Genomic DNA, 16124 nt, shown 5'->3' with positions numbered 1-16124 from the left:
TTATTATTATTATTATTATTATTATTATTATTATTATTATTATTATTATTATTATTATTATTATTATTATTATTATTATTGTTATTATTATTATCTAAAATTAGAGATTTTTCTGCTCAACGCAGATCGAGACATCAGGCCGCACGTCGATATTTTGGCCGGAATGGGTAAATTACGAATAATGACGATTAATTGAGTTTCAAAATCGAGGGATTATCTAATTCCGTACTAATCCCATGTATTTTATCATTTTGTGCCGAGGATCGTTTTAATCGTTTTAGGAATTGCGGGCCATATTTTTTACTACTGAAATAATATATCGTCGGAACCGCCAAGCAATAGCCTATTTATTTATCTTAATCAGAAAAGAAAAATAATGTTTACGCTTTCTAGGAACGCTATTTGTCTCTTCGGAGTTTTCATAGAAATTTTATTTCCCTCCAATCTTTTTTATATCATCCACGAGTGGAAAGTAAATTCAGCATCTCCCAATTAATATTAATCTGTAATTAAGGTTTGGATGCACTACAAGGGGGATGTGAATTTTCGTAAGTGTTCCAATCCCTGAACCCTAAAATCCGAGTTTTCAGGTACGATTTAGCGACTATTTCTTATTCGAATTAAAAGTTTTTAATTTCGAATTTTTCATACGGTTCTGCAATAGATTAAAGAATCTTAAAAAATAAATATCACCAGTCTCTTTCATTCTTGGGCAAGCATAAGAACATCATCAAATAGTTCTTAATCAATTAATTTATCTTCCCAGTTGAACTGTGCGTAAACAATTTGATATGTTATTCGAGGCACCTTTACGCATCTATTGATATAATTTCCGGGGCAGCTGAATTAATTAAGGATCAAAGGCTAAATCAACTGAAAAATGTCTTTCTCTATTTCCGAATTGTAGTTTCAACTTATCGGCATGAGAAAACTACTTTGTTGGCGGCGTTAATGCGCCTTTAAAAGTTGACACTGGCCCGATTGATTTAATAAATTTTTAAATACTGCTTAGTCATTCTGCAGACTTGAACGGTAGGTATTAGCAACAATTTTTTCATACGCACACAGAAAATAACCTGACCAAGCCCCTCTTTTCTTCCTTCGCAAACATCATTACGTGAAAACAATGTGACTGTTACTATGCTGATTATCGCTGAGCTACTGCACCGAAAGAATGATAAGGTATGTAGTGATAAACGCGCTTTCCTTGACGATAGAATCCTATTACAGTTCCATGCAAATCTTGAGGCATCGATCACACGAATGCTAATAACTATCAAGGAAATCGGTTGTATAACTGAATTGAAAAATGACGAGAAAGATTGGAGTTGCATCTCGACTGAAGGTTCAACTGAGAAGTTCAACCGCTAATACTGTGAGTCATAAATAGACAATCTGTCTGTCAACGTTTTCCCTTATTATTTTTATTTACCTTATCTATTTCAAGGTCATTAATTCGAAAGACAACTGTACCGAATTTCTGCTACAAAGTAATGTTTCGGAAGAGGAGAAGCAAATGAGACGGATTCTTACGATCACCGAGGCTCCGGAATTTCTCACACATAATCCTTACATTTTGAATGGGTACAGGAGTTGTAGAACTAATAAATTATGTGTAGAAAGGTTGGTCTATAGAAAATTAAGATCGTTAATATTGACATTATTCTATTATCAAAATGGAATTATTTTATTTACTAAGAGACAAGAAATCGAGTTGAGAGCAATTCCATTAAGCGCGCGGAAATAGCCAATTTTTACGATTTTTTGAAAGGTCATCAAATGTATGGACGATTGAAAGCTTTAATGAGACAGTATTATATATTCAAATTGTTGAAAATTTTTTTTTAATGAATAAAATGAAATTACGGTTTCTTCAAGGATTCCTGTAGCGATGTTTTAGATAGACTGAGAAGTACTGCATTCGTCACGGTTTTTCTGATAATATTAAACAAAAATCGCTACAATTAGTAAAACGTACAGTCAATGCATAAACCGGAAATTAATTGTTTAACAGACTTTTCAAAAATATTCTTCAATTTTTTATCGTTTTTTGGTTGATTTTTGCACGAAAAAAAAGTGATTCTTCTGATAATAATGTTGACTAACTTCTCCGGAAATTTCATGGAAATTTACCAAGAAGTTTTCCAACAGGCACTTCAGCATTTTGAATTTTTCGGTCGGTCAGGTACACTCTGAATATATCATACGTCCAGAATAGAAAAACGAAAAAAAATTTTTTGACAATTCCAAAAAGATTGCCCTCTTCAAAATCATTAATCTTAATTACATTTGGAATTTGAATTAAAAAAAAATCACAATATTTTGGAGTTAATATGTAAACAATGAAAATTTTTCTAGCGCCTTTTGGTGGACCAACGAAACAATAAACATCTGGAGTCACGTGATTGGCTTCTTCTGGTTCTTCGGTTTAACGTTCCATGACCTTCACTTTCTCGACCTATCAAGTACAGATAAAGCAGTCATAATATTCGCGAGTGTAATTTTCCAGGTAGACTATGAATCTCTGCGATTGTAGAATAATTTTCATTGATATTGATTTATTTCCTTGCAGATTGGTCTGATTACTTCGGCAATTTATCACACCTTTTCCTGCAGAAGTGACACAATCTACAACACTCTCCTAGCAATTGACATGCTGGGTATTTCCTTATGTTTATTAGCTATTTATCTAACAGGAGTTCATTTCGCTTTTTCGTGTTATGAGGTAAATTATTCAAACAACCCCGTGTGAACATTTCTTCTGATTTAATTATGACTCATTTAATTTGTATGTTCAATTCCAGAATCATCGATTCTTCTACATCTCCACTGTAGTCTTAATTTTCATAATTGCAGTTGTAATGCAAATTCCAAAATACAACTTCAGCTCGAACGTAAAAATATCAGTGCTTTTTGCTTGGGCAGCTTATGGAGTTATACCTACAATTCATGGTATAATAGTTATGGGGATACAGCACCCTATGATACAGCAACTATTCCCCAGGATAATCGGCATGTATGCCATAACTTCATTCGCATTTTTCCTCTTGGAGACTAAAATACCTGAACGCTTCTTTCCAGGTAATTACATTTTTGCTTCCGAATGGAAGAATTGTAATCGTTCTATTTTTCGATTTCTTAATTTTGCTTGGAAACGATGTAGAATGGTCTGAAACGTAAAAATACGAAGTTTGACCACCCCGTGTGTATGGGCGGATGTCCATCTGGTTTATTTTGAAAATTGTAGAATTAACCGGCCCAAAAAATTCAGAAAAATTCGTCATTTTGTCGAATCATAGGTATTGATGACAACTAACTCTGTGCCAAATTTCAGCCCAATCGATCCAGTCGTTTTTGAGAAATTCTCATTCGTTTGTAGATTTAATTAGTGGAATATCTCAAAAACTATCCAACCGATATTATTCTTTTTCAAAATATTCGTCAAGATGTCAGCTATAACAAGCAATCATAATATATACGAGATCTACTGCGCACTCCGTGCGCTGAATTTGAATTTTGACTTCGGATTCGAGTTGACCAATAGGGAATCAGCCTTACGAGTTTCGACTCAGGCGAACTTCATTTACCTATCTCTGCTTTCATGATAAGGATACCGGTTAGTTCAAATTTTTCGAAATATTTCAATTTTTCTGCTTTTTCTTCTTATCCCATACTCTAATTTCAAATCAGTAATCAAGAAAACTACAGCTTTTCTTTTAAAAAGATTTTTTAAAGACGTTTTTAAGAAGACTGATTTTTAAATTATCCGTTCCATTTTCTTAAATAGCAGTGATATAAATATGGCGATCCATATGAAAAAGTTCCTCGTGTGCACTTCTGGTTTCCGGCATATCTATCTTTCATTATTTATGTTGGAATTATAATTCTGTTTCTGCATGGAAACATTGAAACGGTTCAATTTTAAGTGTACAATTTTTCATGTTTCGATGGCTAACTCTGGGCGTGAGAGTCGTCTGATTGGCTATGGAATTACCATCGAACTAATCAATCACATATTTACAAAACCGAAATAAAAAGTGCAAAGAAGTTATGAAATTATTCAGTACTTCATGTGATATGTTATTGTTCATACCGCTTTGATGAACAATAGTGAATATTCCAAGCTGTCAAGGTGTAAAAAATGTGTGCAACAATTTGCAAACTTTATTTACGTAAGTATTTATTTAAGAAATCCTCATCGGTATTTTTTCGAATTCATCTTGCTCGAATTTCTTCTCAATTCTTTATAGAGGAAAATGGAGATGGAGTACCAGAACTCGAGGTGTTGAATAAGCGCAGGAAAGACATCAACGAAGAATTTGAAGTGGAAGTACAGGTAATGGAGGGAGATTTCGATACTGAATCCCCATTGCAATCCTATCGCTCTATAGAGATCTTTGATGACGAGTCTGCAACCACTGAATCACTAAAAAAAATGCTGGAATCGATGGGGCACTTGGTTTGAGTCCAGTGAAACGATAAAAGTTACTGGCCAAATTATAAAACTAGTTTGCAATCTTCAAATTTCATTTAAAATTTAAAGTGATGATAACGAGAATAAATATCGTATAGATGATTTTCGAGAATTCATTCAACATTTTTTTTCCTACAGGCGGGAGTCGAAGAAGTATTCCCCCAGGACTGAGTTTGAAGACCTACAGTAGCTGTGAGAGATGGACGAAAATATCTGTCATGAAATGAGAATTCACCGTTTGCAACGAATTTATCTCTCATCACGTCGGTCGATTTCACCGTAACTATTAATATCCATTACCTAGTTTGACGTCTTGTATAGAAAATATTTTTTATTTCTGTTGAGTTCCATGTAATTAATATATCATGAATAGATGCCTTTCAGTTTTCGTCTTTATGATTTTTGCCTTCAATTTTTTGCTCCACCTTATGATTGTAAAAGCGTATGTTTTTGAATATTGTTTCTCTGGTAAAAAAATTACAGCTTTTTGAAACAAAATTTAAAAACGCAAGAAAGTTTGGGTGACAAGATGAAATGAACGATTTTTGCGTTAGAACCACATTTTTAGATAAAAAGAATTGAGAAGAAATCCTAGTGCAAATCGGAAATTGTATGGTTCTCGAAAAATAATCGAGTTAGATACCTGAAATCAGAGTCATATCTAACAAAATTCAAGAACATACCGGAAATCGGGAAATATCAAACCATCGCGCTATATAACTGAAGAGTTTTCTGTGAAATTATCTCCGGAATTACCTATTTTTCTCATTAATAATCTACAGAAAGCTATTAATTAATTAATTTTTGTTTTTTCCTCAATAGGCTATGTTGATTACGTCGGGTCCTCTCATCAATGGTGGCATTTGTTGATCGTCTTTGCGTTCTTTTATTGGCGCAACACTGGTCTACTTTATATTGAATATATAAATAAGTATGGATGTATAATCCTTCCGTAATACTGTGATGAATAAACGTATTTTGAAGTTGATGTATTTTATTTCGTATGACGGAGTACCGTACGTGTCATATGGAAAACATCGGACGATGTGAGTATTCCGGGGTAGTTGAGGCATTCTGGCATTCTGGTCATTTTGCTCTGAAAAGATAACGCCAATTGAAAGAGAATATCCTTGTGGGGTTGCCTTAGTAAGTGAAATTCAGGAAAGGAGATGTTCGAGGTGCCGAAAGTGGGGCTGGAGCTTTTGTCCAAGATCTTCAAATCCACGCCTGCCAAGTATTCCAAAAGGGCTGTTCCTCTGGTATTACTCTTACTGCTCTTCCATGCCATATACTGCGAGTTTGTATCACAACCTATGCAAGCCTATGATAAGCGATTTTTCGGCTCTTCTGACTTGCAGTACCTGACAAGTTTTTGCGGAGTCATGCGAGGGATTAACTGAACAGAAGACGACGTTCTCGATCAGTCCCCCTGGACGCGGCTCGGGTAAAATTGACGTCCGAGCTTAAATGGACATCATAAAAATTCAGACGCTTTTCACGAATATCTGAATCTAGGAGACATCGGAGAATCTTTATAAGAACCTTTCTTGTAGGACAAAATGAGACTTACAAAAAATCTTGTATGAAAATTTCGCTATCTATCATCACCTCAGTTATATTCAATGAAAACTCATTTGATACATCATCTCAATGTTGCATCATTGATCTGCAAATGAAATCGTAACAACAATCCACATTCATCTCATGGCATTATTCCAAACTGAAAAATTCTTTAAAAAAATAATTAGCATTTTATCTCATTCTATTACGCAAAGTTTATCATTACAATCTTTACAATAATGAGAAATAGTCTTATTCAAAAATTATTGCAGCAATGTTACTCAACAAATTTCATCAGACATAACCTCCAAGCGGTCAGAATCTTCAAAGAGAAGGAATCTCCGGATGCAAGGGTAATGTATCACGGCATAGATACTTATTTTCATTTCAATAAAATACCTGATCCCTCATGAAATCTTATATAATTCATTTTAAGGTTTGTCTTTACCTCAAAAGCAATTAAGTGCAGTGTGTGCATGCATGCGCAGTATTGAATGTGATGGCCAATAACGAACAGGAACAATCGATTCTCGACTTGGAAGTTAAATTGAAAGAGTTAAATCATAATTAATTTCGAGTTAGCTAATTAATAATGCATGTACAAACCATTTCCTATCGAATTACCAACCTCTCCTTTTCAATTGACCCGTTAATTTCATGTAGACCGGCATCATATAGAAATTGATTAATTATTATCAATTAATGAGTGAATGTACAAACCAAAATTTCCATATTACAATCATGTACTAACGACGTAAAATCCAGTAAATTACTATCCTAATCATCGTACCTTGTCAGTTAAATATCTGAAGGTCACCTTGTCGGCGAAATATCTGGAGATGTCAACTACTGAAATTCCTGGTGGAAATTTAACCCTCAAACCCTATGTTTCTGCACTTGTCCCGCCATCTTGTGACTCGAACTGAAGTTTCAGGATCTTTAAATATCACAATCTTGCGAGTATTCATGCCACCTGACAATTCCCTGGTTGTGACGTTCACTCGTGTCATGGCCCCGTCGCATCAGCGTCTCCACAATCCGTGAAACTTTCAGTGGATAAACCAAGTACCCGGATATACATTTTTTTTTTCTCTCCACAGCAAGTGTATCAACTTGGTGGTAAAGAAAATCAACCGAAGTTTGTGATCAAGTAATATCACCCGACATGACGTCTCGCTTCGAGAAGGAGCGTGCGAAGCAGATTCAGGATAAATGTCAGGATCTCCTGACGCAAATGTTAAGGGATGAGGACAATAAGTACTGTGTCGACTGCGATGCCAAAGGTTTGTTCTAGCTGACGTAGCACCAAGTGTTCACCACTTGTTCATCTCTGTCTGATAACAATCATTCAGACGTAGACTTATCTGTCTTCTCTCCTGACATTGAATCACTCATCAAGTTTAATATGCCTTAGATTCAATCGATTTACCACGACCTAGTTTTGTCTTCCTGGATTAGTCTCTCCTTCATGGATTTTTTATTTCATACTAAGGGGTGACTGACAGCGATCACAAGTCAACGTCATATACAACTCCGATGGCATTCCTACATTTACAAGATTATTTTATCAATTCAATTCAATTTTCAATCATTCATTTCTCATCTTCATTTCATTAGGAAAATATTCACGTTCGATTTATGAAGAAATGCAGTTTCATTTTAATTTTAATATCTTCCGTTTTATATTTTCTTTATCAATTAATTTTTTTTAATACTTTTAGGGCCAAGATGGGCGAGCTGGAACCTGGGGATATTTCTCTGTATCCGTTGTGCAGGGATCCACAGAAATTTGGGCGTTCACATCAGCAAAGTCAAATCTGTTAATCTAGACACTTGGACACCGGAGCAAGTTGTGGTATTTATATAATCCCCTGTTTCATAATTATTTTAATGCAATAGGTATCATCCCTCAGTTATTATACCAGATAATTGAAGATATTAGCACAGATCAGTAGATGCTCCCACGTGCGGTTTAATATTTCTTCGAGATATTAAAAAATCAAGGGGAAGGGATAGGACAGCTGTTTTCCTGATGACTCATTGGGGAACTCGTCTTATCACCAATTGTCCGATGGAAAACCACACGTTCCGCACTTACAGAAACAAATTGTTTATCATAAACGATAAACCATCATGGCAATGTGTTTCACGATTCCGAATGCCCTGATGATTTTACAGAGAATTATTGAACACTTGAATTAATTACAGATTATTAAATGATTAATTCTCCGCTCTCGGTTATGCCAAAAATATTCATCAATTAAAATCCTACTTAAATTCTTGAAGAAGCTTTGAATTTTAATTCCTCTTCGACTGAATGAATTATATAAATTCCATAGTAATTGAATAAATTTTTCCTCTTCCCCACAGAGTCTCCAACAAATGGGAAATTCCCGAGCCCGTGCTGTGTACGAAGCCAACCTCCCTGACACATTTCGCCGTCCCCAGACAGATTGCAGCCTTGAGAGTTTCATTCGTGCCAAATATGAGCATAAAAAGTACATAGCCCGAGAGTGGGTGCCTCCAACCCTTCCTAAAGTCAATTGGGATAAGGAGCTTGATGAGGAGGCAGAGAGACAGCGCAGACGAAAGAAGGAAGGTAATAAATCCAGTAACATCCAGAGCACTCTCCCACCAGTGAAAAAGCCTGAAGTAGTTCCCCAACTGCCAAAGCCCCGCAGTTCAGTGAGTCCAAAGCCATCGAGAGCTACCAACAATGGTGGGGCTACCCTGGACCTCCTGGGGTTGGATGGACCCACGAATCAGACAAGCACAAATGGCTCTGGCTCTGGGGACGACATATTCTCCTCTTTTCTCTCAGCTGCACCCACAGCATCATCCGCACCAACATCAACCTCAACGAATATCACCACCGAATCATCGACTGCTAGTAAAGCTGATGAGGATAGTTTCTTCAATCAACCAGCGCCCACCACTCAGGAAAAAAGTAAAATGACTAAAGACAGTATTCTCGCACTTTATGGGACACCGAGTCAGCAGTCAGTATTTGGTGTTGCAAGTGGTATTTTCAATCAACAGGCAATACCTCAGTACACACAACCTTTACAAAATGTGGGAAATTTTGGACAGATTAATCATGTCCCTGGACAAATGCAGATTAATAGCAGTCAGATGAATGTTAATGGCATTGGGATTAATCCTCTTGGAGGAAGCCTGCAGATGGGGGGTATCAATCAGATCAATGGCATTGGAAATCATGGAAATCATGGAGTTGGCATGCAGACACAAACGGTGAGTTTTTCGAGTTCTCAAGGTTTTTTTGTTTATTAGGTTTTATATACTTCTTTTTTGAGGACTAATGGATTTTTCCGTTGAGAGCAGAGTGTTGTGACACCTGTAGGAGCGCAGATGATGCAGATAGGACAGCCTCCAGCATCCACCAATAATGGTTGGAATGGAATGCTTGCTCAGAATATTCAACCCGCGCCAGGGAGCAATCCCTTCTTTAATTTAGCTGCTCAGGCTCCAGTCAGCAATGCCTTTATGACGCAGGTGAAATGATTTTTTAAAATAAACTTTAAACCACTTTAAATATTGTAGTTCAGCTTTGGGAAAACAATTTAAAAAATATTTCGTACATACGAGAATCGAAGAAGTGTAGAATTGAATCTTTACATAATATCCTCGAATATTAGAATTAGAGAAAGAAAAATAACAGAATTTCTGTGAAATTTGTTTTATTTGTTGAGAAGTTTTCATATTGTGTGGAAACTTATGATTCATTTATTCACACTCATGTAGAGTGATTCTTTTATTTGGATTGATTAAATTCATATGAGAATAGACGTGAAAGGAAAGTTTCGGTCAATTGTGCAGAGATATTAATTCAATGCCACATTAGATGCGACTACATACAACCCATTGAATTCAATACAACTGGTTTAAATAAAATTTATGTTAAAAAATTTCTCATTAACTTCAAAGCCTATTTTCTCTTGAATGGATTACGTTATTACTTCATTGATTCTTCATTGATTCTTGGGATTTTCATGATAATATGAACCATAAATGTCATCTGAAAATAATTTTCTACTCAGTAATTCTTTTAACACTCGAAATAAATTCCAATGAAGCGAGTAACGAAAAAGGAGAATCCTATCAACTGCGACGAAATTCGATTATAGCATTCTAATACTCGGGACTAATTGACTTCCTTTAATGATACATTTCAGTTGCCCCAGCAGATGTCTCAAATGTCCTTGGGGGGACTGGGGAAACCAGCACCTGCTGCACTTCCTGGTCAAACGTTGTCGAGCAATTTGTGGCAGTAACGACGTGTATGACTGGTAGCTAGATATTGATTATTTTTTTCACCTTTACGCCCATTCGATCTTATCTGTGTTAAAGGTGAAGAGAAAGATGATGAATTATCAATTGTGTGTCCGGTTCATTGAAATTGTCAGGTGCGCACTGTTCTGCTCGTGAAAGTCGTCTTGACCCGTCACCTTTTAATCAAAAAATTATCCTTCGTTGAACGAGAATTGTGGAAAGACATGTTCAGGAACGAACTTCCATATATTTGTGAATTGTAAAATAAAAATTATGAAGATTAGTTTAGTGGTGAAGCGATAAAATGTGATCTCACAGGGGAGACAAGGAATTTTTCACTTTAATTAATCCTGACGTATCTCCGTGATGAGGGGTTCTAGAGAGAAAAATATGGCCTTCTAATTTTTCTCCTAAACTCATTCATTCTCGAGTTCGCTGCAAAATCAAAAAAAAATTCATCTTTGTATTTTGTATCAGTTGACAACTAAATTAATTCCTATTTCTACAGATTACTCTGCTAATGCCTCCAAAATTATGACGTTTGATTGGGAGGGGTTTTATTTATGGACAGGAAATTTCTCGTGAAATATTTTTTACGAATTTCTCCGGTTCTCGCCTGCGTAGATATTTGCAAAATAATCTGCAGGTTTCTTTTAGAACTGTCTGATTTTTCTATTTACCCACTGAAATTCATGTTGTAAACATAAACAATTCGTACGTGATGAATATTTTGTCAGAACTGAATAAAAAGAATTCAAATTGATGGGAAAATAATGTCATCTCATGATATTATCCACAACACAATCACCATTATATTTGACAATTGTAAATACTATAATCTTATAGATAACAATTGCAATGCATATTTTATTACTTGCAAAGGAAAAAAATGAGAAATAAAATTACCGTGTCAAGATAATTCGCCTTATTGCAGATGAAGAGAATTATTATTGAAAACAGTTATTATTGTTCTAATATCGAAAGTATTCGATTTGCTCGAAATATTTTACCTGAGGATGTCAGGGGTATTCCATGGACTGTTAAAAAATTTAATTTATTTACTGGTAGAGAACAATATAAAAGTCATTTCAATGCGATCTATTCTTGAAAAACAACGAGATTAATTCCCCAATATTTCGAAAATTTGTTCGGTTTGTATAGATATCACTTGAACTTGACTGAAGCCAATTGATCCGAGGAAAATTACTTGGCAATGATCTCTGGCAAGTTTAACATTAATACTCTTTCATGTGCTTCAGCAATAAATTGTCGAGTTGGAAATCGTGCGCTATGTGTAACTCTGTTGGAAGCTGTGGTTGTTCTGTTTTGGAAATTGAACCCATTTTTGTTTGACGGATACTCCTTGGGATAATCCATGGAACCATTAAAAAAACATCACAAAGATTGACGGAACATGAAGTGATTAAGCACGTTATCAAGTAGAATTTTTATTAACTAATTATCTCGGAGGTGAAGAGTCGTCAGAGAAAAAATGTCGAGAAAGTTCTTCAAGTTATTTCGTGATGTGTAGGAGCTCATTATGAAGATTATTAAATACCACAATTAATAGAACTGGTAAATCACTTCCCGTCTCCACGCGAAGAAATTAATTTCGTAACCGTCCAATGAAATTTTTTATTTTAAACATACGCAACTCGACAATAAGTCTTACTCTCCTCCTGAATTATCGACTTGTTCTACTGGGACGCCTAATTGTTAAAAATCGTAAATAATTAAAGTATTGTAATCGGCCTGTTGTTAGTGCCGGAGTTTAAATAAAGATCATGTTTTGATCGCAGAGTACGTAATTATTGTCTGTCAATCGAAAACTAGTCTCGACCGTTGCGGCAATTGGAACTTATTCTCTCTCCCACTATTGATCCCAATTGTCGCTGGAAGTTGATTGATCGGTCGTAGAGGACGATTGATGGATGTAGAGGAGTCTATTGACTTTAATTTTTAATGAAAGGTAATGGGTGAATCTATGTGGATGAGTGAGAGTGTGCATTGGAGGGAGAAAAATATTGGAAAATTATTGGTTCAGAAAAAAGCTCTTGGAGATACATCATCTCGAAAATTTCAAACGGATTATTTTGCGAATTCATTAATGAATGGCGTCAATGATTTCAATAAAAAAAATCTGTTTCAAACGATTCTTATCGTAATGGACATGGAATTTTTTTAATTTGTCTCCTATTCTTCGTTACGTCACTGTGAATGAAGGGAATTATTCCCATAATTTGAATAATTGGAATTTCTAAAGTCGGGATCGAATCGAATCGAATCGAATTGAATCGAATCGAATCGAATCGAATCAAATCGAGTCGAATCGAATAAAATCGAATCGAAAGTAAATGAAAATTTTAAAGTTGTCGTTTTTTACTGATGAACGACTGGCAATTAAATTGTTTACCGATTATGAACGAAATGTTAGATAAATGAAATTGTCGTAATTACAATTGTATTAATCTTTAGTCATACAAGAAAACGAACTTAAGTACCATTGGTAATTGTTGTAGTTACTATTATTACTGTAGCGTGTAATAGGTCCACGTGTTTTTTTTCTACGAATTACTATTATTTTATTACTTCTCACAAATTGGACTGAGATGAGGAGGTGATAGCAGTACTATTATGCATAATACATTCGTTGAACGTCAATCGAATTAATTTTTTAGGGTTTATTCCATAAAATAATGTATACATCAGCGAGATATTGGCGAATTCATGAGCCAATACCGATGACTGTAAATGCGTGGATGTATAAAGAGCATGATGATATGGAAATAAACATTGAATAAATATTTCTCTTTTTTTTTGTAGAAAATTTCCTCAAAGATAATCTTGATATTCATTTTTCAAAAAAAACTGATCTTTCTTTTTTGTTCACACAGATGCAAAACGAAGAAAATTGGATAATGAACTATTAATATTATTTAATATTCATAAAAGATTCTTATGAAAATGTGATATTCTATACTAAAATTGATTTTAATGACTGATTAATGACTGAGATTAATCAATACTGATTTAGTGAATATAAAATTCACATGACAGCCTTTAATTTGACTCTCCCCGCGTGGCAAATCCGCCAATCACACTGACCGGAAGTCGCCATTTTGAATGTACCATTGACAACACTTGATTAAAGTGGTGATCTGTCTCTTTCGCTTCCTCGTTGCGTTGCTGAACGGTTGCACAAAGCCACGTGCATCTTCAAAATAAAATGGATAAACCAGTTGTTCTCGCAAGAGTGATCAAAGTCCTGGGTCGTACAGGCTCCCAAGGACAATGTACACAAGTTAAAGTTGAGTTCCTGGGTGAGCAGAACCGCCAGATCATCAGGAATGTCAAGGGGCCGGTTCGTGAGGGCGACCTCCTAACCTTACTCGAGTCTGAGCGTGAGGCCAGGAGACTGCGATGAAGAACTTCAATCTCCAATACCTACGTAAGAAGAAAATTGGCACCAGCTGCATTCCTGGATTTATTCGCTGATTGTTCGTAACGAGAGCACGACATTTTGTTCAAATAACGCCGAGGGTAGCAGCACGATTTGGAATACCTCTTCGTCATCGTGTCACTCCACCGATGTTTAACACCAAGTTATGTTAATAAATCACAGCTGGTAACCACAAATTTTTCATCTTTTGCTTCATTTCATCGTCCTCACCTAGTTCTCTGAGCCATTGTTTGTTTATTTTAATCATTCAGAGCTTATATGATACAATTCAACTTGTTTTCTTGTTGAGTCCTAAAGAAACATTTCAGCGACTATTCTCCGAAAGTCTACACAACAAATAGAAATCCCACAATTTTCATATGAATTCACTCTTAAAATAATTAGATAATCATGAAAAATGAAAATGGTATCCTCAGACTCGGAAATGATACGTAAAAAAATAACCCAAAGTTTCTAAACTTTTTACGATTTTTATTCAACTCCAAAAATCACCAACTGCTCATTAATAAAAAATGAATTTACAAATAATAGAATAATTGTCAGCCCTACGAATACTTTCTACATTCTCTGAGATGTCTGACGATAATAACTACATAAGGTTTTTTTGTACGAAAAAAAAACGATTGGTTTATTTACATTACACCGAAGTCCTCTGAATTGAAAATGAAAATGAAATGTTGCACTAAATTTTCACTGGCAGTTAATCTACTTCGCTGCTCAAGAAGATTATAAAATCAAGCTGATCTTAGACTCATGAAAAGAGAAAATGCGAATAATGTGAGATAATCTGCCATGAGGCAGGCCAACGAGTGAAGGGTTTATATTCTCCGACGTTTTGGGGGTGGGGTATCACGAGGACTAGAGGATGCTTTACTGGCATTATCGATACTTTGTCTGGTTGGTCTTTTCGGTACTCTCTTCGGAATTTCTCTGCTGGTATCTGAGTCCTTTCGTTCCTTCTTCACTGGGAGAACTGTTGAACAGACAAATTATTAATCAATCATGAAACTACAACAAAGTCATCAGAAAACTAAGAGGAATCAAATAATCTGGATTCCTCATTACATGATGAAAGGTAAGTGAAAAATTTCGATTACTGTAGTAATTAGAGAAATTAATTGATTAATTCACCTGGCAGGGGCTCTTCTCCCTCGTCCTTCCCTTTGCCACGACCTTTAGGGGTTTTGTTATCCTTCTTGACATCCTTCGTGTCCCTCAGCTTCTCCTTCTTCACCTCTGGCTCCTTCACAACCTTTTTAACGTCCTCCTTCTTCTTGTCAACTTCCTTTGGAGTTTTCTGTTCCCTCGTCACAATTTCTTTCTTTGGAGTTTCCTTCACCTCCTTCTCCTTCTTCGTCTCCTTCACTTTCTCCTTGAGATCCTTGGACTTTACGTCAGTCTCCTCCTTCTGTTTATTTTTTATAAGCTCCAGGAATTCGGATTCGGGAAGGGCGAAGTCTACTTCGCTGCTAGGAAATGGCAGATCTTCTGTGTCATCCTGCATAAAAAAAATTGAATGGAAATCAATAATTCGAGGAATTAATGAAGAGATGGTTTAGGATGCACTTACCAATGCCACCAAATCGTACATCGTCTCCAGGTGATCCCAGATGGTTTTGAATGATACATCTTTGTTAATGGCTGCACGAAATTTCTCCCAGATACAGACCATGTGAAAATACTTGTTGACACCTATTTTTCATGGACAGATCATTAAAAAATACGGAAAGTACTGAGAGGAGTTAATAACATAACCTGAACAACCGGTGATAAGAGTTTTTTGGAGTGTTGGGGGTTAAATAATTGGGATTTCATACCAACTGGCTTGTGCCCATTCATCGCGAAGAACAGTTGCACCTCATTCTCGACATTCCAGTCAATTTCCTCGGTGGAATCCCCTTGTTTTTCCTTGACAGCCATCGGATCGAGGGCTTCTTGCATCAAAATATAGGTAAATACACAGATAAAATCAGATTATAGGGGGGTTCAACAGCGAAATTATCGAGCGGTGGCTGCGGAACTAAATCAGAGGCTGTACCTGTCGATAAGACAGGGCACAAGGTTGAGAGGTCTCTAGATAGGGTGGGAGATAAAACGGGAAGTCTTCATCGGCGGAAAATAACTAGAGAACATTGAAGTGTCCAGTGATCTACAAGTAATTCATTCTGCTGTAAAAATTCATTTTTTCTCTACTAATTAAGGCCCGGATGGAGGGAATTTTTTCGCGATTGACAACTTTACGCCTTCCTACTCCGCGGACAAAACCCGAACCTTGATCTCAAGCGATGCCTTGTCGCTAACTACGGCAATCGCTGGAAACAAGGGCAACATCAGACAGTG

General features: G+C 35.9%; 4 protein-coding genes and 1 long non-coding RNA gene across 14 annotated transcripts; 3 read left to right on the top strand and 2 right to left on the bottom strand.

Annotated features, from left to right (window-relative positions):
* Positions 1 to 929: 929 nt before the first annotated feature.
* LOC105272382 (progestin and adipoQ receptor family member 3) lies at positions 930 to 5462 on the top strand. Of its 7 annotated transcripts, none has more exons than XM_011314496.1 (9): positions 1043 to 1375; positions 1448 to 1623; positions 2359 to 2509; positions 2573 to 2725; positions 2805 to 3081; positions 3788 to 4172; positions 4251 to 4336; positions 4613 to 4753; positions 5297 to 5380. In XM_011314496.1, the coding sequence occupies exons 1-6, from the start codon at positions 1310 to 1312 to the stop codon at positions 3796 to 3798; spliced, it is 834 nt and encodes a 277-aa protein (XP_011312798.1). In that variant the 5' UTR covers positions 1043 to 1309; the 3' UTR covers positions 3799 to 4172; positions 4251 to 4336; positions 4613 to 4753; positions 5297 to 5380. The 7 variants fall into 7 exon arrangements, with proteins under 7 accessions (XP_011312792.1, XP_011312793.1, XP_011312798.1 ...); XM_011314495.1 differs by having other exon boundaries at positions 4392 to 4753; XM_011314493.1 differs by having other exon boundaries at positions 4251 to 4484.
* A 446-nt stretch (positions 5463 to 5908) lies between these two features.
* LOC105272383 (uncharacterized) lies at positions 5909 to 6972 on the bottom strand. The gene is made up of 4 exons (XR_892748.1): positions 6641 to 6972; positions 6483 to 6568; positions 6045 to 6140; positions 5909 to 5985 (listed from the first exon to the last, which is right to left on the bottom strand). It is a non-coding gene; the product is annotated as an uncharacterized lncRNA (long non-coding RNA).
* Positions 5964 to 13128, top strand: LOC105272384 (stromal membrane-associated protein 1). Of its 4 annotated transcripts, XM_011314499.1 has the most exons (7): positions 5964 to 6054; positions 6307 to 6387; positions 7135 to 7317; positions 7756 to 7889; positions 8405 to 9286; positions 9377 to 9547; positions 10228 to 13128. In XM_011314499.1, exons 3-7 carry the CDS (start codon positions 7200 to 7202, stop codon positions 10324 to 10326), a joined length of 1404 nt encoding a protein of 467 aa, XP_011312801.1. In that variant the 5' UTR covers positions 5964 to 6054; positions 6307 to 6387; positions 7135 to 7199; the 3' UTR covers positions 10327 to 13128. The 4 variants fall into 4 exon arrangements, with proteins under 4 accessions (XP_011312801.1, XP_011312800.1, XP_011312802.1 ...); XM_011314498.1 differs by lacking the exon at positions 5964 to 6054 and having other exon boundaries at positions 6132 to 6387; XM_011314500.1 differs by lacking the exons at positions 5964 to 6054; positions 6307 to 6387 and adding an exon at positions 6396 to 6589.
* Positions 13129 to 13467: 339 nt separating this feature from the next.
* On the top strand, positions 13468 to 13960 carry RpS28b (Ribosomal protein S28b). The gene has a single exon (XM_011314486.1). The coding sequence runs from the start codon at positions 13551 to 13553 to the stop codon at positions 13746 to 13748; it is 198 nt and encodes a 65-aa protein (XP_011312788.1). The 5' UTR covers positions 13468 to 13550; the 3' UTR covers positions 13749 to 13960.
* On the bottom strand, positions 13823 to 15757 carry LOC105272380 (MRG/MORF4L-binding protein). Its single transcript, XM_011314487.1, has 4 exons — positions 15602 to 15757; positions 15355 to 15476; positions 14916 to 15282; positions 13823 to 14757 (listed from the first exon to the last, which is right to left on the bottom strand). Exons 1-4 carry the CDS (start codon positions 15723 to 15725, stop codon positions 14603 to 14605), a joined length of 768 nt encoding a protein of 255 aa, XP_011312789.1. The 5' UTR covers positions 15726 to 15757; the 3' UTR covers positions 13823 to 14602.
* Positions 15758 to 16124: the final 367 nt, after the last annotated feature.

Source organism: Fopius arisanus, unplaced genomic scaffold, assembly GCF_000806365.1.
Source record: "Fopius arisanus strain USDA-PBARC FA_bdor unplaced genomic scaffold, ASM80636v1 scaffold00168, whole genome shotgun sequence".
NCBI lineage: Eukaryota > Metazoa > Arthropoda > Insecta > Hymenoptera > Braconidae > Fopius > Fopius arisanus.
This window is presented reverse-complemented; position numbering and strand designations above follow the sequence as displayed.

Bases quoted from the DNA above. Each gene is read 5' to 3' on its own strand.
- RpS28b (XM_011314486.1), top strand. From the start codon at position 13,551: ATGGATAAACCAGTTGTTCTCGCAAGAGTGATCAAAGTCCTGGGTCGT.
- LOC105272380 (XM_011314487.1), bottom strand. From the start codon at position 15,725: ATGCAAGAAGCCCTCGATCCGATGGCTGTCAAGGAAAAACAAGGGGAT. The intron at 15,477-15,601 runs GTATGAAATCCC...CATGAAAAATAG, and splicing joins GAATGGGCACAAGCCAGTTG to GTGTCAACAAGTATTTTCAC. The intron at 15,283-15,354 runs GTAAGTGCATCC...TTTTTTATGCAG, and splicing joins TGTACGATTTGGTGGCATTG to GATGACACAGAAGATCTGCC.
- LOC105272382 (XM_011314490.1), top strand. From the start codon at position 1,310: ATGACGAGAAAGATTGGAGTTGCATCTCGACTGAAGGTTCAACTGAGA. The intron at 2,510-2,572 runs GTAGACTATGAA...ATTTCCTTGCAG, and splicing joins TCGCGAGTGTAATTTTCCAG to ATTGGTCTGATTACTTCGGC. The intron at 2,726-2,804 runs GTAAATTATTCA...GTTCAATTCCAG, and splicing joins TCGCTTTTTCGTGTTATGAG to AATCATCGATTCTTCTACAT.
- LOC105272384 (XM_011314499.1), top strand. From the start codon at position 7,200: ATGACGTCTCGCTTCGAGAAGGAGCGTGCGAAGCAGATTCAGGATAAA. The intron at 7,890-8,404 runs GTATTTATATAA...TCTTCCCCACAG, and splicing joins GGACACCGGAGCAAGTTGTG to AGTCTCCAACAAATGGGAAA. The intron at 9,548-10,227 runs GTGAAATGATTT...GATACATTTCAG, and splicing joins GCAATGCCTTTATGACGCAG to TTGCCCCAGCAGATGTCTCA.